This window comes from Zingiber officinale, chromosome 3A, assembly GCF_018446385.1.
Source record: "Zingiber officinale cultivar Zhangliang chromosome 3A, Zo_v1.1, whole genome shotgun sequence".
Classification (NCBI taxonomy): Eukaryota; Viridiplantae; Streptophyta; class Magnoliopsida; order Zingiberales; family Zingiberaceae; genus Zingiber; species Zingiber officinale.
Genome location: NC_055990.1, coordinates 56,521,320 through 56,543,548, shown reverse-complemented (window position 1 = coordinate 56,543,548; position 22,229 = coordinate 56,521,320). Strand labels below are relative to the sequence as shown.

Sequence of the window (22,229 nt, the reverse complement as noted above, 5' to 3'; positions counted from 1 at the left end):
ACAAGGAAAAGGGCTTGGTCATGGTAGAAGAATAATATAAACCTTGACTAGTTCACCAGGCAATTAAACAATTGATCGTTTTGGGGTGACAATATGTCTCTGGTTCACCAACTTAAGGAACCATTTCCTCTTAAACAAGATGAATAAAAATAAGCAGATGGAGACCACAATATATATCTCCAGCTGAATACCTCTCAGATACTGGACCAATTCTAGTTTGTCGGTGCCATCGCACCTGCAACCCAATATCCTAGGAATACGTCTAATTTTGCTTGAATCTTCAGGTTCAAGAATGAAATCCAAACTGGCTGATGAATCTTGCATCAATATTTGTGTAGTCTTTTGCTGGAAACCAGGCAGAGATACCGAAACTGGAAAAAAGAAAGAATCTAATAATCAAACCACATCTCTGACATAGCACACTTCATATTATAGTTCTAAGTAGTAAATATATTTCGAGATAAATGTCTCCCTTATGTGCTAGTCACTATTTCAAAGGCTAGTAGCCACCCGTGATTTACCTCCTCCGTGTTGACCCTGGGACGGATTGACGGGGGCGCTGGGGGCGAGCGTATTCGCCTTTTGCCACCATAAGTAGTAAATATATTCAAATTTAACTATCGGGACAAAGTTAGAGAGAAGTTGGAAAATACATCGGCAGTCTTAGTTTCCATACCATTACAAATCATTTGGCGCATGCACAAATTCATGGCTGATTAGATAAAAGGGAATTGGAAAATACACCAGCACTGTCGTCCTTTAATCAGGAACCATAATCAATTATTTTGTGCACGCACAACTTCACGATTTATTTGGTAAACCACGCTGTGCAACCTTTCTATATAAAATAAACAATGACTAGAAGTAGAGCAAACTAGGAAAATTATCCTTGAGGATTTTGAGGTTCATTCACCCAAAGGGTTTTTCTTAATGCTCAAATACAAGCAAAGAAACAAAGCACATCAAGAGATGCTTTTGGAAACAAACTTACTTTTTTCACTACTAAACTTCAAATTTAGGTGATTCTTAAGAGTAAAAAAATTAATGCAACTTTGGACAAACTACCTTGATAGCTTTTCCCAGCCCCAGGAGCCAACATCCGATGGTAATCTCCAAGGATACTGCTGGCATTCACCTACAATAGAAAAGAAAAACAAAGTTTACAAGTCTTGTTTGAAATGGTTATAATAAGCACCACAGTTAAACAAGTTTTTAAAAGAAAAATATCGAACTTTGAAGATGTTCTATGCTAGTTTTATGAAAGCAAAGCTCTAGGTCTAGGTTCCTTAGATTGAACTATCCCACATCAGCTAGTTAAAATCACAAATAAGCAAAAAAAATAGCCAATAACATCAAAAGAGAGAAAATCATATTCCTTACAGAACAAAATTTCACTGTTGAAAATGTATAGAAATAAGTTCTGGATAAAATTACCATGGAATTAATCCCCTTGATCATTACTGAAGCAGGCAAAGGATGACCGTCCTTTGAAAATACCCTTCCATGAATCCCAGTCTGAAATGTTAAAGTAACTCGAATATGATTTAATTCAATGAAAGTATGACTTCTATGTTGACAGACATTATGCCAAAGTATGATGGGAGTCTGTATGCAAGAGTACCTTTACCACACTCGCTACAAGGTTTATCATACTTTTTCTATTATATTCCCAGAGAACAGGGAGCTGCACATAAAGAATAAGATAACAATAAAACACTTCAATTATATAAAGGGACACATTCAATACATCATATAGTAATGATTACAGGATTATAAGTGAACTAAATTCATTTACCAGCAGACATCTAAATTGTTCTCATCAACCAATCCTTCAAAGCAGGAGATGTTCATTTTTACTGTGCTAAGAGTCATTCGATTTGCAGATCCTAACTACATCCACCATTTATATTCTATGCATACCATATATCCAACCTAAATCCTGTTTGAGGGATATGTGTTTCATGCATCGTGTATGTGAAATTGGTCTATGAATGTTAAAAGAACATGATGGAGAGTATTCTGAAAACATGCTGATCCTTCCCATGCAGAGAACTATTCACTCACATGTCATCTACAATTGTATTTTCATTCTTCCTAATAAAACAATGAGCCTATTATGAAACTTCATGTCTCATTCTATACAAGTATACAACTCATAAGATTAATCCATAACAGACACTATGTATCATCTACTGACAAATCAATAGGTTATTATATCTCTCTTACTTTATTGATCTCTTTGAGCCTCATGGAAAGCAACAATTTTAGATCTAAGATATTCAGAAGAAACACAAAATTGACTTTGGAGTACAAGCATCACGCTTTCATAGAAGGATGTGTTATGAAAGCATGTTCAACAATGTTGTCTTATGTTACTTTAACAATGCTCATCCAGAAAAAAAAAAAAAATCAAATTTTACACTATTTGGCTAGAAAAAAAAGTCATCTTTGAAAGGAAACATAGTTTCAAACAAACCTCATTCGCAGGAGGCCATTTATTATCGCTAATTTCCAAAGTTAATTCAAAACAGCCCCCATGAATGTAGTTCCAATCTTGCATCCCACCATATATAGGATACCTTAAAACATAAGATAAATTTCCAGAGTTTAAATAGAAGGGAAAAAAACTTATCATGGAGACCAACTAGTTAGAGAAGCATAAATCCAGAATCTGCAAGGAGTAATAGTCCAGATATGTCATACCAGAGTGCCCCATTTGTTATGCCCCCTTCAAATTCTTTACTCAGTGACATGTTATAGTGAGAGTTACTATAGACACGAGCCATATAGCGGAAAGTTCTATCATCAGGGCATGCATTGTATTGTTTCCTGCAAAATGGAGATCATACCCATTACAAAAAATGTCCACCACATGACACAGTGTATTATCATTACATGTTCTAACTATTGTGATGAAAATTCGGGAAATCCCAGGTCAAGAAAATCACAGATTGGGATTTATCAAAAATTGGAATAGAACTCACCATAAGAGGGATTAGTGATTTCACAATATTGCCTATTTACTATTTCCCTTATGTACCTTTCTTACTTTAGGGAAACTATCCTTTGATATAGATAACTAACTAGGATAGTGTTCAAGTATTTATCCTAGTGAATAAAGCGCTTGACGGAGTTTTTATCCCTTCAATTCTTTCTGATGTTATGGTATCAGAGCCATGGCAAGTAACTCTTTGGATATAACAACGGCAGAGCTTTTCTGCTACTTCCAATTCAATACACCAATATCCTACTATCCAATCCCACCATATCCTCTCTTGATCTCCATAACCTACAGTTAGCATAAGTTGATGGGAGTAACTTTACAGAATGATTTCAATTTGTTTCCTTGGTAATCAAAGATAAAGGAAAGAAAGCATATCTCAAGGCTGCTGTTCTTGTTCCTTCAAATGCAGCTCACTACAACAGCTGAGAGGCTGAAAACTTGATCATTATGACCTGACTTATAAACTCAATGGAGCCATGGAGCCAAAAGATCAGAAGGATCAACTTATTCTAAAAGCTGCTAAAGAAATAAGGAAAGCAATAGGGAAAGCAATAGAGGATATATATTTTGATATGGAGAATATAGCATAATGCTTTGAAGTGTGCTCTGCAATTCAAACCACCCAACTCAGCAATAAGGATGTATCAACCTATTACAACTGATTGATGGAACAACTGTAGGAGAATGATTTGTTTTATGATATGAACTGGGAAAGCCGCAATGATGCTGAGCAATACAGCAGATGCTTGAGAAAGATACAATGTTCAACTTCCTTCAAGGGTTTAATTCTGATCTCAATGAGGGAAGTGAATTACTACTCAGCATCAAGCCCTTCCATCCTTGTGCGAAGCATTTGCTGCCCGCTCTGAAGAAAGTCAAAGGTTTCAGATTTTTCATCCATCATCCAGTGGCGCACAGAATCCTGCACTCCCCACTCTCAAGCATGGAGCAATTCACCTTGGAATCAAGTACCATGGGACAAACAATGGCATGAACACTACAACAAACCCTTTCATACAAGGGAAATATGTTGGAAGAGATGCGGAAGGCCAGTGATCTGGATGCCTTGGAAAAGAAGGGAAGCAAATCCATGGTTTTAAAAAACTCAGCTTGGGCCACATATCCAGCCACACAGGTTTATTTTGAAAGAGACTGCATATAATTGCATATGGCATATGCAGTCTACATATGCAACCAAAAAGCCATCTTTAACTTATCTGAATAAATTTAGATTAAAGAAAATGACTTAAAACCTAAGTCACTCTATTTGGTGATAAAACTTGTTTATCTTTTAGATATCAATATAAATATTTTAAATATTTAAAACATTGACCATATAGGCCCTTACATATTGCATATGAACCTTGATCAAATCAAAATGCATTATACTACTGAGGCTGCCCAAGAGATTGAAAAGAATAACCCTAGCCTGAATTTGTCCAGTCACAAGTTGAGCTTCTCCTTTAACTGCTAATCAAACTAAACTTGCAGGAGAATAGATGCATCAATATCCTCAAATCCACTAGTGGCAACAAATATAATCTAAGTCATCCAATGTTATACAGTAGACGGGGCAATGAGTGACTGCCTAGCACCTAAGCAGTTGACTTGTGTTATTATAAATCTTCAATAATTAAATAAAATATCAAAAATTAGAACAAAAACTTACTATAAAATATATTAATTAAAAATAAAAAAATTTAATCTAAATATCATTTAAAAAATAAACAAAAATAATTATATATATAGGATAATTTTATTAGGCTTTAAGTCTATTGAAATTATCTCAATCATAATTGGGAGTTAATTAAAATTATTAATCAATTAAACCATAAATTAAAAAAAAAAACCTAACTTCTGTTTCGGCACTTCGACTTCGGATCACGTCATGCGACGCGTCCGAACCCCTCGCCGGGCTCGGATGATGGGTCTGAACTCGTCACCAATCCCAGGGTACACATTCAAACGCTTCACCGCATTGACATCTTGTGTCGTGCCGATCCAAATCACCTAATGCACCGCAAGGGGTTTTTTTTACCTACATTGACTTTGACTGATTAAAACGCCACCTTTGACAAAAGTAGTGCAATTGATGTTTGTCTCTCGCCTAGGCAGTTGCCTTAGTTGCCATTTAGAACATCCTCTGCTACTTAGAAGGTCAATGTTAAATTATAGAATAATAGATCCAGGAGCAACAAATATGATGACAGGAACCTAGGATATCATCACTGAGTTTCAGGTAGGGAACAAAAGCATAGTGACCATTGTTGATGGTACAACAACATAATTATGAGTCAAAGAACAATTTGCTTACCTGACTTCAAGTGATATTTATTTTTTGTATACAAGAAGTTTCATGCAACCTTATTTTGGATAGTAATATGCCCAAGAACTTAGATTGATGGTCACTTTTTTTTCCTTCTGAGTTTGAGGATCAATCTCGCAGGAGGATGATTAGAAGTGTTTAGACGAAGAATGGTATGTACTATATCACAGGCGATGCCTCCTAAGCCAATACAGGGTAAAGTTTCTTCAACTGTGTAAAATAATTCCAAATTAATGTGGTGGCATAAATGGCTAGGACATCCTGGTTTTCATTATCTTAAATCATTGTACTCTCATTTATTTATCAAAGCAGGAGTATTTCTTTTCAACGTGATCATTGCATTCTTGCTAAACAAAACAAACCTTTTCACAATGGCATTTAGGGCCAAGCTCTAACTCTTTCTAGGACTTAGATGGTTTGTAACTTTTATTGATGAAAAAATTAGAGCACATTGGATGTAAGTAATGATATAAAATTAAAGGTAAGCATCAGTTCAAAGCCTTCTATAAAGTTATTCAAAATGTTATTGGGCCATCCACTAATGTAAGAATAGATAATGCTAGGAATTACCTCTCCCAAGCTTACACATTATCTTACTGACAATGGCATGTTACATCAAATTTCTTGTTGCCTATACAGTCCAATAAAACACAATGGCAAAAAGAAAGAACCTTCAAATCTTAGGTGGCGTTTGGTTCTCTCCTAGGAATCGGAATGGGAATGGGTATCATAGTATTGTGGAAAGGGAATGGGTATGAGCTTGGGTATCATTCTTAAAAATAATATTTGGTTAGTTGAATATTTTCAATCAGAATGAACCTAAATTTCCTTTTTTACCTTTAGAAGAAAATAAGAGAAAAAAATTAGATGGAAGAGAAAGTTGAATGTGAGAGAAACATATGATGAGAGAGAAAGTGTGATGAGAAAAAATGAAGAGAGGGAAAGTGTGATGAGAGAAAATGAAGAGAGAGAACATGATAGGAGAGATTGAAAAGAGAAAAAGTATGATGAGAGAGAAAGTGTGTTGAGAGAGAAAGAGTGATGGGAAAGAAATAAAGAGAGAGAAAGTGTGATGAGAGAAATGAGAGATTGAGGAGAGAAAGTATGTTGAGAAAATGTGATGAGAGAGAAAGTCAGATGGGAAAAAATAAAGAGAGGGAAAGTGTGATGAGAGAAAATGAGGAGAGAAAGTGTAATGGAAGAGAATGAAGAGAGAGAAAGTGCGATGAGAGAAAATGTAGAGAGAGTATGGTAAGAGAGACTGAGGAGAGAGAAAGTATGATGAAAAAATGAGAGAATAAAGAGAGAGAAAATGATGAGAGAGAGTATGATGAGAGAGAATACAAAGAGAAAATGGTAGAAATATGTGATGAGAGAGAATGAGGAGAGAGAAAGTATATTGAGAGAGAAAATGTGATGATAGAATGAGAAGAGAGAAAGAATGATGAGAGAGAAAGTATGATGAAAAAAATGAGGAGAGAATGAAGAGAGAGAGAAAATAATGAGAGAATATGTGTGATGAGAGAGAATGAGGAGAGAGAAAGTATATTGAGAGAGAAAATGTGATGATAGAATGAGGAGAGAAAGTATGATAAGAGAGAAAGTATGATGATAGAGAATAAGGAGAGAGTGAAATAAAAGAAAAATTGAACAAATATACTAAGGGTATTTTCGTTCAAAACTTAATTTTCATTCACATTCCATCAAAACCCAAGGTAGGGGGTGAGTTTCATCTAATTCAAAATCATTATTCAGTTATGAAAAAAATAATGGAAAATAAAATGAATTCGTTCAAGCAAGGTTCAAAATTTTGAACTGTATCAAACTTTTAATTTATGACGGGTTCAATACAATATCAGTACCATATCATACCGATTGATAGATTTAGGTTTTAAATATAAAATATATTAATTAAAAATATAAATATAAATATTTAAAAATAATAAATAAAATCTACTTAAATAAAATATATTTAAAAAAAGTATGAGGACGGAACGCTTCCATATGATAAATAAATAAATAAAAATGTTATTATATATTTTCAAAATTAAAATAAATAATATATATATATAAAGTTAATAGGATAATTTATTAGGGTGAAGTCTGTTTTCTACTATAGCTAGGAGTTAATTAAAATTATTAATATAAGTTTAATTATTACACCATAGGTTTAATATTGCACGTGCGACCTAGGCCGCTGTGGGATCGCAGCGCGTCTGCGACCTTGTGGTGGCAGTGGTGCCGAGCGACAGATGAAATGACAAATTTCGCCTTGTACGAAATGACAAATTTCTTCCGGCACGAATTTTAAACAACAGGTTCTACCTCATAAACTCTCTTCCTTTTAAAATTCTTCAATTTTGGACACCATTGAGTACATTTTTGGACACTCGTCCTATGTGTTTATCCTAAATTCTCTTCCACGAGTATTTAGATGCACGATATATGTTCACAATACAAGACAAACCCAACACAAGCCAGAACCAAAGGCTCTAAAATGTCTCTTTGTTTGGCATTTCCCCACTCAACGAGGATATAAATATTATTGTCATGTCTCAAAACTTCTTGCTATCAAACAATGTGCCACTTTGCTTGACATAAGCCTTTCTACATCAATGTCTCTCATCAGGGGGAGATATCAACAGTGTCACTGGGATCTCTATTATCTATCTCCCGATATCAATTTCTAGCCATGACTCGAGTTCCCCTATTACTGATCAAACATTGTTTATATTTCCTATCACTAATGAAAGGGGAGAGTTGCAACAGTAGCCTAAAAAATTTATGCAGGTGTACACAGCCAACAACTCCAATTCCTAAGCCTAGCCAATCACCTGAATTGAGTCAGGTAAAGGAAAACGTGCTTGTGGAAAAGAGTCTGAATGCTCTTGTTCTAAGAAAGGGGATAAGATTCTGCACTAAATATCCATCTCCAATTATTAAACATACTCTAGATGTCACCAAAATTCAGGAGCTTCACCATCATATTTGATCAAGTGGAGAATCCAAAAAAATATTCAAGAAAAAGCTTGGAGAACCTTAAGTGGAAGGTTGCAATCATGAAGGTGATGAAAGCCTTATCAGAAATTATACATGGGACATAGTAGGAGTATCATATAGAAAGAAAGAAATAGGATGCAAATAGGTGTTTACTGTAAAATATAATATAGAAAGAAAGAAAAAGGATGCAAACGAGTGTTTACTGTAAAATAGAAATAAGATGGAAGCAATGACAGACACAAGGCGAGGTTAGTAGCTCAACGTTTCACTCAAAACTATGGGATGTACTATGAAGAAGCTTTTGCACTGGTAGCAAAATTTGAATTCCGTAAGAGTTTTAATGTAGTGACATTAAAAATTTGATAATCTTGATTGGGAGCTCTTTCAATTAGACATTATAAATCCTTAGCTCAATGGAGAGCTAGAGGAGGAGATCTAATATCTCTATCATGGTTTTAAAACATAAGAAAGGTTGGAAACATGTCCAGGCTAAGAAATTCTTATGTAGTTTGAAGCAATCTCCAAGGGCTGTGTCCAAGATTCAGATCTACTCTAAAAGATTCAAGGCAAGCTATACCTTATTCATAAAAAATGCAATGTGGTAAGAAAGCTATTTTAATTGGGCCCTTCGATGATATCATAATAATGGGTGATGAAGAGAAAGAAATTGTGAAGCTTAAGAAAGGGCTATTTTAAATCCAAGATCTGGTTACTGTGGAGTACATCTTGGGAATGGTAGTAGCATGGAGCAAAGAAGGTACTTTTTTCATATCATAAAATCATTGTGATCTGTGCCTCTTAGGGAAAAAATTATGTTAAGTTGCAATCCTACTATTGAATTAGAGAGAAGCTCTTTCCATCCAAAAGATCACTCGACCATAGTTGTCCATGTGAAGACTAATGGGTGTCAATATCCTAGCTTCCACACATCCTCTCACCCACACAGAGTATGGGCTTAGCTTTTAATACCATACTAGTGATCGTGCACACGCGTCGCGTGTATAATATAATACATTGAAATCACATTTACCCTTTATAATAAAATTATATTAATTAAAGTATTTTAATATTAAAATACTAAAGTAGAATCATTAGGGTATACTTTTGAAAATCTGAATTATTTGGGTCTTTAAAAATCCGAATTGTTTGGATTTTCGAGTGTCACCCTTACGGCTTCCCTATGAAAAAAATTAATTTAATTTAATATTATACTTATCTTAGTAAAAAAAACTAAGGAAAGTATATTTTTAACATTGTTGGTCTAAAATATTTATAGAAACTTTTTTTATCATACTGTTGTCAATTCTAAGATGTGGGACAGAGAACTATATTTTTTTATATAAAACAACCAGAGAAAATTAATAATGAGAAAAATTCATAATAATATGCCGCAGCTGAGTCTCGAACTCTGGATCACTGATTGTTTCGCTTGTAGAATTACTAATAAACCTTGAAATTATTTTTAGTGTGAATAAAAAAAAGGATATTAATGTAAATTTATTTTAGGCTTCACCAAAGTTAGTTAGTAAAGGGGGAGATTTTTAATAAAATAGTAAGATATTAAAAATCCTTTCTTTCCATCTGATCATCAAAAATTAATGGGAATGGAGCATAGCATTACCTATAGCTATTCCATTGGAAACAAATTGGAAGGTAAGAAGTGACAAAGAAGATTTTCCTGTGGATAGAAGCAGGTGCTAGGACCAGTGGGAAGACTCATCTACCTCGCACTCACTCAGCCCATTATCGGAGCAAAAGGTGATAATGCTCACCCCAGGCGTCCCAGTATCATCCCGACTAGGTAAAAGGCTAGTTTATGCATTCACCATCAAGCAGCACTTAGATGTTGCATTTCACATCCTAGGTTATCTAAAAGGGGCTGTTGGAAAAGGGTTGATATTTCAGGAGAGTGACAAACGAAGGAAACCAGGCTTTGTTAATGCAGATTAGACAATCTCTATCACTAGGAGTAGGCTTACTTCCAGATACTGCAGCAAACTTTGGGATAACTTTGGCTACATGGAGAAAAAGCAATCCATTATAGCAATTAGTGAAGACATGGAATTTCAAACTATTGCAGAAGGATTTTGTGAGTTCATATGGATGAAAATATTGATAAAAGATCTTCAGCTTCCAGTGTGCATCATAGAGTGATGTATAGTTACATGAAATCTACAATCAGCTTTGTGAACAACCTAGTTCAACAACCAAATGAAGCAGATGAAAATGGGCAGAAATTTTATTGAAAGCAAGATTGAAGATGATGGTGTTGGTGCAACCTTAGGTCATAGTTGACCTGGTTGACCTGACTCGAGTTGACCTGACTCGAGTTGTGTTTTGATGTTTGACGATGTTTGACGAGAAGAGAATTGTATTCTTGATGTTTGACAAGAATAGGTGTTTGGGAGATTGTAGGTGCAACCTTAGGTCAAGGTTGACCTGATTCGGGAAAAGTCCAAGCAGGGAGCTTGGCACGCGAAAAGTCCAAGTATGGAGACTTGGCACGGGGAAAAGTCCAAGTAGGTAGCTTGGCACGCGGAAAGTCCAAGTATGGAGAATTAGCACGGGGAAAGTCCAAACAGGGAGTTCGCACGAGAAGTCCCGTGAGCCAGCAAATGGAATCCTAGTGAGCCGGTGAAAATCCTAGTGAAAGTGGAAGTCCCGGTGTGCATTCGGAAAGTCCGCTGAGCGGCAGCATTGAAGTCCCGTGAGTGAAGCCGTGAAACCCTAGTGAGTGAAGCGGTGAAAGTCCCGTGAGTGAAGCCGGCAGGAAAATCCACGGATGGTGATCGTGACATCAGGTCGAGAAGGTCAAGGGATGACACTGACAAAGAGGAAAGTCCGGGTCAAAGGATTGACCGACACTTGGTGAGAGAGTCTTAGCAGGTGACCGGATGCTACGATGTACCAGTCAAGGTCGACCGGATGTTGGTTCGGGAGAGTTGACTTGGTTTGGGCAAAACCAAGCTCTGGATCGGTCTTATCAGACATTGATCGGTCTCACGACCGATCAGGAGACTAACTGATCGATTCAGGGACCGAGATCGGTCCGGGACCGATCAGGACTGAGCTCGATCGGTCCGCAAGACCGATCAGTGATATCCGATCGGCCCGCCGACCGATCGGTGACGATCTCGAGGAGCGAGGAACCGCTCATAAGCCTCGACGGTCGCCAGATCGATCGCCATACCGATTGGTCCCACGACCGATCGTAGCACGATCGATCAGCTGCGGAGATCGGAGAAAGCGCCGATCGATCCGTGGACCGATCAGGACACTCCTGATCGGACCGATCAGCACCAGCCGTTGCGACGCAACGGCTATATTCTTCGCTGTTTTCTTCGCAGGTATAAAAGAAGCTGCGGCTTCGTTGTCAGAGCCGCCTCCTGTAACTTCGCTCGCACCGCTATCGAGCCACGAGCCTCGCACCGAAGCTTCGCGAGCTTCGATCGATTCTCGCCACCGCCGCTCATCACCCAACAAGAAAGGAAAGCAAGTGTTTCATTTCGTTTTGCTTTCTTGTATCTGTTGTACTCTATCTTGCTTGTGCAAGAAACATTGTGGAGGAGTTGATATTAGCCGGTTCTCCGGGACTCATCCACCGACGGATCGGGATCTTCCACCTTACGACACGCCGAGGAGTAGGAGTTCATCTCCGAACCTCGTTACATCCATCGAGTTTGAGGTTTGATCTTCTCACCGTTTCCTTTCTACTGTTTTATTTCCGCTGCTAACTCGATTTGTAGAAAGAAAGCGAATTTGGGGTCGGCTATTCACACCCCCCTCTCTAGCCTCCGTACGAAGGATCCTAACAAGTGGTATCAGAGCGAGGCGCACTCTTCGTCGGATTAACACCCGTGGGAGCACAAGCTAGAGAATGGATCGACTCGGAGAAGACATTACGTTTCCACCCTTCTACGAGTGCTGCGACTTCGCGTATTGGAAGGTAAGAATGAGGTATTTTCTTATGTCTAACCTTGAAAATTGGAGTTGTGTTCAATTAGGTTTCAAGCCTCCGATGGACAAGAAAGGAGAAACCCTAGAGAAGGAGTGGACCAAGGAGCAAATCCACCAATCAACCATCAATGATGAGGTAACGAAAATCATTGAATTCTCTTTACCTAATGATGTTTTGTGTAGGATAGGTGGATATAACGATGCCAAGGAGTTGTGGAATAACTTGGCAAAGTTCCATGAGGAGAACTCCACTTCAAGTCATGAAGAGGAGTCAAGTGAGCCAAGGAGTTCACATCATGGAGGAATGGATTTAGAAGTTGAGGGCCACTCAACATCTAAAGAAGAAGAGGAGAGTTCTTCTTCAAGTTCGGAGCAAGAAGAAGAAGCTTCTACCTCCGGAAGGGATGAAGGAGAGAGCGTTCATCCATCCTCAAACCTAGGTAACTCAAGCATTTTAATTTCTAGCAAATTACACATAATGTGCTTTGAGTGTAGGGAATTTGGGCACTACAAGAGTAAGTGTCCAAAGAGGGTTAGGAAGACTCCACCGGCGCCAAAGGTCAAGAAAGCCGGAGTCCCGATACGCAAGAGCAAAGAGCACGTGGTGTGCTTTCAATGCAAGCGAAGGGGACATTATCGGAGTCAATGTCCGAGGGGGAGGCAATCTCACAAGGACAAGAGACCGAGCACGTCGATAGGGGGAGCTAAGGCAAACCCTAAGGTAGCATTTAAGGCACATTCTTGCAATAATAATAAGACTCATGCTAGTAGTTTTATTGCAATTGTCAAGAATGATAAGCATGATAATCTTAGGAATCAATATATGTGCTTAGGTGTCAAACATGTGAGCCTAGATAAGGATAACACTAGGAAAGCCAACCCTAGAATTAACTCATCTAAGGCTAAGGAAAACCTAGGTAGGAATCCCAAATCAACTAGACACATGCCTAGGAATGCCTCAAAGAACAATGACAAATTAAAACTTGAAGTATTAGAGAAGGAGAATCAAGTATTGAGGTCAAGACTTGATACTTTGGAAGAGGCTCTTAAGAACTTAGAGAAGTCATCTCTAGGGTTTAAGGGTCAAAAACCAATGTCCAAGGACAAGAAAGGTTTGGGTCACAAACCTAAGTCCCAAGTGGTCAAGCCCACTTATCATAATGTTCCATTCGATTATGGAACAAAATCTAGGGCTAGGAAGACCATCACCAAGGTCACAAGGGGAGTCACCCCTAGAGTTGATCTTGATGAGTCCCAAATGACCAAGGCTTTAAAGCCTAAGAGGGTCATTAGGAGGGTTGCTAGGGAAGTTATCCCTAGTGAATATTTAGTGAACCCAATGAGCTCAAATAGGTATTGGGTTCCTAGGAGCATCTTCTCTACCCCATAGATGGGTTAGAGAGTGTCAACTCCGATTAGAAGGGTAGTTAACCCAACTTTGAGGAAATTGACACTCAAGGAGCATTTTCAAGGTTTTTGGGAATCTTTGAAAATGAAATGGAATATTTACTCCTTGGAAGAGTAAAATGTGCCATCATGGAAAATGATGATGTTAATTTCAATTGGCACAATTTGGGAAAATCTAGAGAACTCTTGAGGAAAAATGAAACATGCCAAGATTTGAGGATAAATTTGATCTTTAAGTGGCATGAATGAATCTAGAGTTCAAGAAGTGTCAAAATTAGGATTTTGGCATATTAGGGCAATCAAGGGTTAAAGCTTAAGTATTAGCTAAGGCTAAGGATACTTAGATAGGTAATCTAGGTATGTCTTATTCATGCTAAATCTTGCCATGATTGTTTGCCCTCACATGTCATGACATCATATTTAAGTTTATCTTTTCATGATAATGCTTAGGTTAGTTTTATGTCATGTTTATTTAAGTTCCAAACTTTATGCCATGACATCATGACATTGGCACACGTTTTTATTTATGATCTTATTTCATGCCATGTCATCATCTCTTCCATTAATGATCAATTTAAATTGATTTAAGGATAGAAACACAATTTGATATTGAGATCAAATTGGTGTTTAGAAAATGCATGAGAACTTAGCCTAAGATGGCCTAAACCCATATCTCACATCAAAATTGACTTGGATGTGTTTGATACACTTTAGATGTGTGTGAGATATTAGGATCATGAGTTAGGATCAAGGTGCATAGTTCTTATACCTAGATGAGCCTAATTCAAGAAATTGAGGATCATAGGGAAAGCCCATGTACAAGTCATACATTTAGCCCTAAGATTGTGGTCCCAAATTAAAGGTTAAAATCATTTCAAAATTGATTTGAAAGATGAAGCCATTCTAGTGATAGCATTCATCATCGAACATTGTGATACAAAGTTTACTTAACTTTGAACTATTTCAAAGTTTTTGTATCAAGATCAAAATGGAAGTTATTTTCATAAAAAACTATTTTTTGACAGTATATGGTATGAGGAATGTATCCTCAAAATTTCACAATTTTTCAATTTTCTAGAATTTGTTGTGAGTTTCAATTTCGGAGAGAAGAAATCGAAACCGATTCGAACTTGATCGCCACCGACCGATCCAGGAGGCCGGATCGGTCGAGGACCGATCCAGGTCCCGATCGGTCCGTGACCGATCGAGTCCGAATTTATTTGTGGTCTGAAATTTCAGCCGGAGTCGAAGTTTCGGGTTTCTAAAGGTTTGAAACTCTCCAAGACATTGTTGGTGCAATGGTCAAGGGGAGTTGACCTTTAGGGGGAGTCTTAACTATAATAAATTCACTTTTGGGTTCTTTGTAAGATCTTAGAGATTGTAAGATCTAGTTAAAGTTGAGTGTTGAGTTTAGTATCAAGGGGAAATTAAGGGTTTCATGAAAGGTATGGGACTTTCATTAGGAAGAAACTCTTGACCTTGATTCCTCTTTTGTGTGTTAAAAAGGGGAGAGATGTCCCAAGGGGAGAGTGTAGGTTTTGGAAGAATGTTCAAGGAAGAACATTGGAAAACCTAAGTTAGGTTATCGTTAACCTAACTGATTTGGATTTCACAAACATCAAAGGGAGATTGTTGGCAACCTTAGGTCATAGTCGACTGGTTGACCGACCGAGTTGACCGACCCGAGTCAGGTTTCATGTTCACGACGAGAGAGAGTCAGATTCTCGATGTTTGACAAGAATAGGTGTTTGAGATCAGAGGTGCAACCCAGGTCAAGGTTGACCGGTCGACTGATCGGAAAAGTCCAAGCAGGAGCTTGGCACGCGAAAAGTCCAAGTATGGAGACTCGAAAAGTCCAAGTACGGAGACTTGCACGGAAAAGTCCAAGCAGGGAGGCACGCGGAAAGTCCAAGTATGGAGACTTAAGACGGGAAAGTCCAAACAGGAGTTCACGAGAAGTCCCGTGAGTGAAGCCAGCAATGGAAATCCGTGAGTGAACTAGTGAAAGTGAAGTCCTGGTGAGTGCATTCGGAAAGTCCCGTGAGTGAAGTCAGCAAGTCCCGTGAGTTGAAATCCGTGAGTGAAACCCAGTGTAGGTGAAAGTCCCGTAAGTGAAGCGGCAGGGAAAATCCAGATGGATCGAGGGTGATCGGGACATCCGGTGTTGAGAAGGTCAAGTAGGTCAAGGGTGTGACCGGATACTTGACATGAAGAGGAAAGTCCAAGTGAAGGGATTGACGGACACTTGGTAGGAGTCTTAGCATGTCGAGGGAGTGACCGGATGCTACGCATAACAAGTCAAGGTTGATCGGATGTTGGTTTGGGAGAGTCGACTGGTTGGGCAAAATTGCTCGATCGGCCACCGATCGATCCAGCCGATACGCCAGGTATTTGATCGGTCACGACCGATCGATAACAAATGAACGATTCGTGAGCTATCGATCGGTCCGGGACCGATCAGACGGAGCTCGATCGGTCCGCAAGACCGATCAGTGATATCTCGACGGCCCGCCGACCGATCGTGACGATCTCGAGGAGTGCGAGGAATCACAGCCCGACGGCCGCCAGACGATCGCCATACCGATCGTCCCCACGACCGATCGAGCACGATCGCAGCGGAGATCGGGAAAGCGTTGATCGATCGCGGACCGATCAGACACTCGACGGCGTGGACCGATCAGGCCGCGACGCAACGCGGTATATTCCTTCATGTTTTCTTCGCAGTATAAAAGAAGCTGCTGGCTTCGTCAGTCGCTTCTCCTTAACTTCGCTTTCGTAGCTTCGCTACCGCTATCGAGCTTTGAGCCTCGCACCGAAGCTTCGCGAGCTTCTCGATCGATTCTCGCCACCGTGCGGTCGCGCTCATCACTCCAGTCAACAAGAAAGGAAAGCAAGTGTTTCATTTCGTTTTTTGCTTTCTTGTATCTGTTGTACTCCTATCTTGCTTGTGCAAGAAACATTGTGGCGAGGTTTCTCCACCCAGAAGGAGTATATTGTATTAGCCGGTTCTCCGGGGACTCATCCACCGACGGATTGGTAGGCTTCGTCCACCTTACGGACACGCCGAGGAGTAGGAGTTCATCTCCGAACCTCGTTACATCCATCGAGTTTGAGGTTTGATCTTCTCACCATTTCCTTTCTACTGTTTTATTTCCGCTACTAACTCGATTTGTAGAAAGAAAGCGAATTTGGGGTCGGCTATTACACCCCCCTCTCTAGCCTCCGTACGAAGGATCCTAACAGATGGCCCGTGAAGGCCTATATGAAACTGTGTAATCTGGAATTGAGTCAATTATAGGCAAGATGGGGATGTTAGATACATGCACCAACTTGAGAGGGGAGTGTTGGAAAATCTCAGATCAAGGAGATGAAAGAAGTGGAATAAATCACATAATAAGTGGTATTAGTTGTTGCTCAATTGCCTATTTACGATGTTCCTTGTGTACATTCTTAAAGCTACCACTTGATATAGATTCTTACCTAGGGTAACATTCAAGCATTTATACCCAAATGAATAAAGCACCCAAGGAACTAGTATTTATCCCTTCCATTCTTTCTTGTTTCCTATTACGCAACTAAGATTGCACGAGAGAACTATTCAGTACTCTTTTGAGGAATGACATAGAGAAAGGTTAAAATCAAATTATTCTCATATAACCATATGGTATAAGTCATCTTGACACCCTATAGAAGATTCTGATATTTCCATCGATCGTCTACGGGGCTATGGTGTCACGGCAGGACATTCAAGTTGTCAACAGGCACCCGCGGTTCGATCCCCAATTATGACGTATTTGTAGAAATTTTTCCTCCAAATAGGGTACGCAACCAAAGGATGTTGGGTTTCTGGACTGCTCGCCGCACATGGTGGTCGATGGGAAAATTCCGTGAGGTCGGACCAGTCACCACCGGGCTAGTCAATGAGGCTAATTGGATTTATCATTTTTATATATATATTTCCATCAATCAAATGCCATAAGAAAGATTCTGAACTTTTGTTTCCCACAGAAAAGTACTAGCATAATTAAGTTAGTGTACAGGAAGACTAATCATTACACAAACATGCATCTGGTTCACATAGGAGAACCACAACTTCAAAGCAACTGCATAAAACCCTTGGAATTCACATTGCATAGACCTGAACTGAACTGGTGCGTACAACCAGAAAACCCAAGAATATAAGTAACTAGAACTGAACTGAACTTGGTCTATCTGGTTCACTTTTGAAATTAAAAATGCAGCTTGAGTTGACACTGGTTGACATCTCAGTTTCCTGATTTGTCAGTTATCCTTGAATTATATAATTTACATTTTCAGAAAAATATTGCACACCATATATTCAACATGCTAAAAATATACATATGATCCAATAGGTTGGCCCACTAGTCCAACAAACATATAAGTAACTAGAACTTTGACCATATCATATGATGCAGCCTGAGTCTCGGACTATACAACAAGAAGAATGAAGTGCTTCCTAGCAGAGTTATGCAACCAGAAAAAAGGGTGGAAAACTCATTAATTTTGAAACAAGCTTCCATCCAACTTAAAGACTACAACAGTTTATCGGACTGCATCACTCTTCTTCTATCACTTAAAGATCTAGCATTTTCCATTAATCATTCTCATGATAAAATAATAGATTTTGTAAATGTCAGGATCACATAATTCTTCTTCATCGCTACACAAAAGCCATGAAAAAGTCAATTACCTTATCCATTCAGAACCATCCCATGGGTAATTTGCAACAAGTGCACCCTGTAAAAGAGCAGAGTTCATATGTTACTCTACAAGAACATATAGGGTTAGCCCGTGATAGAGAAGGTTGGCAAAATTAGAACCTAAAATTATCACCAAGTCTTTTAACATGATATTGTAGAATAAATGTTAAGTGAATATTACCCCATGTAAACTTGCAGAGGCAGTGAAATGCCCTTCTTTCACCCAAGTCATGATTGCTCTTGTTTCTGGTTGGCGAGTTTGCATGATATCATTCATAGGAAAAAACTGTAAGCATTATCTTTTGTTAAGCAAAACTAGAAAACAAACCACTTGCAGTTAAAAATTATGGAAAAAACAATAAATCATGTGGCATTTTGTCTCCATCGCCATTCTCATGAGAAAACTCACTTTATCAGGAAAATTCCTATTCAAATCCACATTATTTGCATTCCCACGTCTCCTGAGAGCAAATCCATCAGGGTTCATTGTAGGAAGAATATGAAGGTGAATATTTTTGATGATTAATGTTGCCTGTAAAATAGAGAGGAAAATATATCAAACAATTAAGAACCAGAAGCTACTAACTGAGGAAAACACTAGTTGTATTCCACTTTTTTCTGTGAGACGCAGGGAAGAGGTTTACCAGGGGATCCTTCATGTAATTGTCACATAACCAGTTAGCAAGAAGCATCAATAGCTCCCGTCCAACTGGTTCATCACCATGCACATTACCAATGAACTGCAATAATCATTAAGTGTATGCTCAGCACCTTAAGTTAGCTAAAATGGAAATCCAAAAATAGCACAGATAGATATACATCACAGATATAGATGGTAGCCAAAATAAATGTACTATCCAGTTGATTCAGTCTGAGTTCATACAACATTCTAAGACCACAAACAATGACAACAAGTGATGACAAGATATGTATAGACTACAAAGAGAGAATTTTAGCATAATTTTATTCCCCATGAACACATGAACAATGTAAATTACACATCCAATGGAAGACAATTACCCATTTATGTTAAAAAAACACAGACAAAAAAAAAGGTTTAAGGAAATTGGATTACAGATACATTCAAGCTAGGAAGTATGCCTAATAATTTAGAACTGAAAAAAAAAAATGTTATCCAACTTATCTTCCATGAGGACTTCCATTACTTATTCAAGGATGAGAAATTATGTTAGAGAAAGCTAGGAAACACTAACCTTGAATGCAGGTTCAGGCTCTTCCTCTCCAGCTTTGTCAGAGATTTCCATCACCCACTAGAGCCAAACATGAAGATATATTTAATCAAATACAATTATAATTTAGCAAAATAATAATAATAATAATAATAATAATAATAAAAGCTGAAAAACAACTTTATTTTTCTTGATAAGAAAATTACCAATGGGAAACCTTTAACACTCTTTCCAATGCTGGAAGCAGATTTGAACAATCACTCGAAGAGAGAAGAAAGAGCCGATCAGCACACGAAAGAGAGAACTAGTGCTACCAACTAACAATTTTAAATAAGGAGCCCATAATATTATTCTATATCATGTACGTCTGAGATTGTGAATTAATTTTGTTCATTAACTCTACTAACCCGAGTGCTACAATAAACATTTTACCTGAGGGAATTATGCTACAATAAACGGATAATAGTAAAAAAAATAATAATCATTTATGACAGTCTCAGGCTACGCAAAGATGAAAGATATTAATGTCCTATCAAATATACCTGTACATCCTGGAAATATTAGCACATCTTTTACTGAATTTCTTCATAGCCTCCTCAAGCTCCGAGTTGCTCATGTACCCTCCAGCCATTTCATCTCTGTAATTTTGGTAAGATATTGGAACAATTTAAATTCATCCAACATGCTTCACAAAAAAAATTACCATTCAATACATACGTTATAACTGGCTCTTTCTCTTCAAAGAGCTGCCGAGTTAAGATACGGTCTCCAGCATCAGCAACCCCTGTAAACCATGCGTTTAAAATGAATATCCGGTAAACCAAATCTTCTTAGATCACATCAATAAAAAATTTATAGTACCCAATTCAATTAAACCAAATCTAATATAATCCATAATACCACTAATTGTCAAATTCGCAGATTAAAGCCCTAGAAGGGATGCCATACCCAACTCTAGATTTCCCATCCGATTATTTTTTTTTTAATAAAAAGGATGCGAGTGGCTTAGCGCGCACCCATGATTTTATTAAATGCGTCTAAATACCGATTTCCCATCAGATCGAGGAAGAAAATTAATGCGTCAAGATAAAAGTTTCACAGGAAAACCTGGAAGAGGATGCTGACTTGGGTCGCCGCCTCTTGCAATCGCAGTGGTGAGAAGGGAGAGGAAAGACAGAGAAACAATAAATCGATCTAAGAATAGAGGAAGGCGCTCCATAGGTAGCCCTAGCTCCCTCTCCGTCGCTATGGATGCTTCGTCGTCGTCGTCCAAAGTAGAGCGTCAGATCCCCTTCTTGTTGAATTCAAACAAAAAATACGACGAAAAACAAGTCGCCGGCGCCGATAAAACAAAAACGGCGGCCCGATTGCTTTCGCGATTCGACCCATAATCTATTTTAAGTATATATATTATCTAATTTGTTGTCAGCTTGCACATCTGTGTGTAAGTACGTTAAATAGATATGAGGAAAGTCATCGGTTCCTTACTAACATAATTATAAAGTTAAATAGATATAAGTCGACACATAATTTTGAGACTAATGTAATTAGCTTTTGTTACGCAAGTTAAATAGATATAACTCAATTTGTTACTGTAGAATAAAAATTAATTTCTCATGGATACATATACCTATCCTTTAATCATATAATTATTATATGATCCTATCTATATTTTTTTTAATTTTAGGATATACATTTGACTAGTATATAATTACTAAGATGCTAATAACCGGGTGTATACACTAACACTTTTTACTACAATTAAGGGGGCGTTTGATTCTTTCCTAGGAATAAGAATCGGAATGGGAATCATTGTATTGTGGAATGGGAATAGATATGAGCATGGATATCACTCTTAAAAGCAATGTTTGATTACTTGTATATTTTTTATCGGAATAAATCAAAATTTTCTTTTTTACCCTTAAAAGAAAATAAGAGAAAAAATTAGATGTGAGAAAAAGATGAATGTAAGAGAAAAATATGATGAAAGAGAATGATTAGAGAGAAAATATGATGAGAGAGAAAGTGTGATGAGAAAGAATGAAGAGAGAGAAAATATAATGAGAGAAAATGAGAAAAGAGAGTGTGATGGGAGAGAGCATGATGAAAGAAGATAAGAGAGAAAATAGATGTGAGAGAAAGTATAATGGGAGATGATGAAGAGAGAAAATGTAATGAGAAAAAAGAGGAGAGAGAGTGTGATGAGAGAGATTGAGGAGAGAGAAAATATGGTGAGAGAGAAAGTATGATAAAAAAAAGAGAACAGTGAGTGTGATGGGAGAAATTGAGGAGAGAGAAAGTATAATAAGAGAGAAAGTATGTTGAGGAAAAAAAAGGAGGGAGTGTGACAAGAGAGATTGAGGAGAGAGAAAGTGTGATGAGAGTAAAAGTGAGATGAGAAAAAAAAAAAGAGTGTGATGGGAGAGATTGAGGAAAGAGAAAGTATGATGAAAACAAAAAGAAGGAAGAGAGTGTGATGGAAGAGATTGAGGAAAGAGAAAGTATGATGAGAGAGAAAGTGTAATGAGAAAAAAGAGGAAAGAGAGTGTGATAGTAGAGATTAAGGAGAGAGAAAGTGTGTGATAAAATGATGAGAGAAAAAATATGATGAGAGAGAACAAGGA

The 22,229-nt window shown here is 37.9% G+C and overlaps 1 protein-coding gene across 1 annotated transcript; it reads right to left on the bottom strand.

Moving 5' to 3' along the window:
* Positions 1-21: 21 nt before the first annotated feature.
* On the bottom strand, positions 22-21,026 carry LOC122051917 (carboxypeptidase SOL1-like). The gene is made up of 15 exons (XM_042613251.1): positions 20,713-21,026; positions 20,323-20,389; positions 20,148-20,243; positions 19,812-19,842; positions 19,630-19,686; positions 19,060-19,155; positions 18,825-18,947; positions 18,597-18,701; positions 18,406-18,452; positions 2,704-2,829; positions 2,477-2,579; positions 1,622-1,684; positions 1,435-1,515; positions 1,066-1,135; positions 22-371 (listed from the first exon to the last, which is right to left on the bottom strand). Exons 1-15 carry the CDS (start codon positions 20,822-20,824, stop codon positions 64-66), a joined length of 1,485 nt encoding a protein of 494 aa, XP_042469185.1. The 5' UTR covers positions 20,825-21,026; the 3' UTR covers positions 22-63.
* Positions 21,027-22,229: the final 1,203 nt, after the last annotated feature.

What these genes read in the sequence shown, in the direction of transcription:
- LOC122051917 (XM_042613251.1), bottom strand. Translation starts at nt 20,824, where the DNA reads ATGGAGCGCCTTCCTCTATTCTTAGATCGATTTATTGTTTCTCTGTCT. An exon ending in AAGTCAGCATCCTCTTCCAG is followed by an intron (nt 20,390 to 20,712) that starts GTTTTCCTGTGA and finishes CATGGTTTACAG; the next exon opens with GGGTTGCTGATGCTGGAGAC. An exon ending in CCTCTGCAAGTTTACATGGG is followed by an intron (nt 18,453 to 18,596) that starts GTAATATTCACT and finishes GCTCTTTTACAG; the next exon opens with GGTGCACTTGTTGCAAATTA.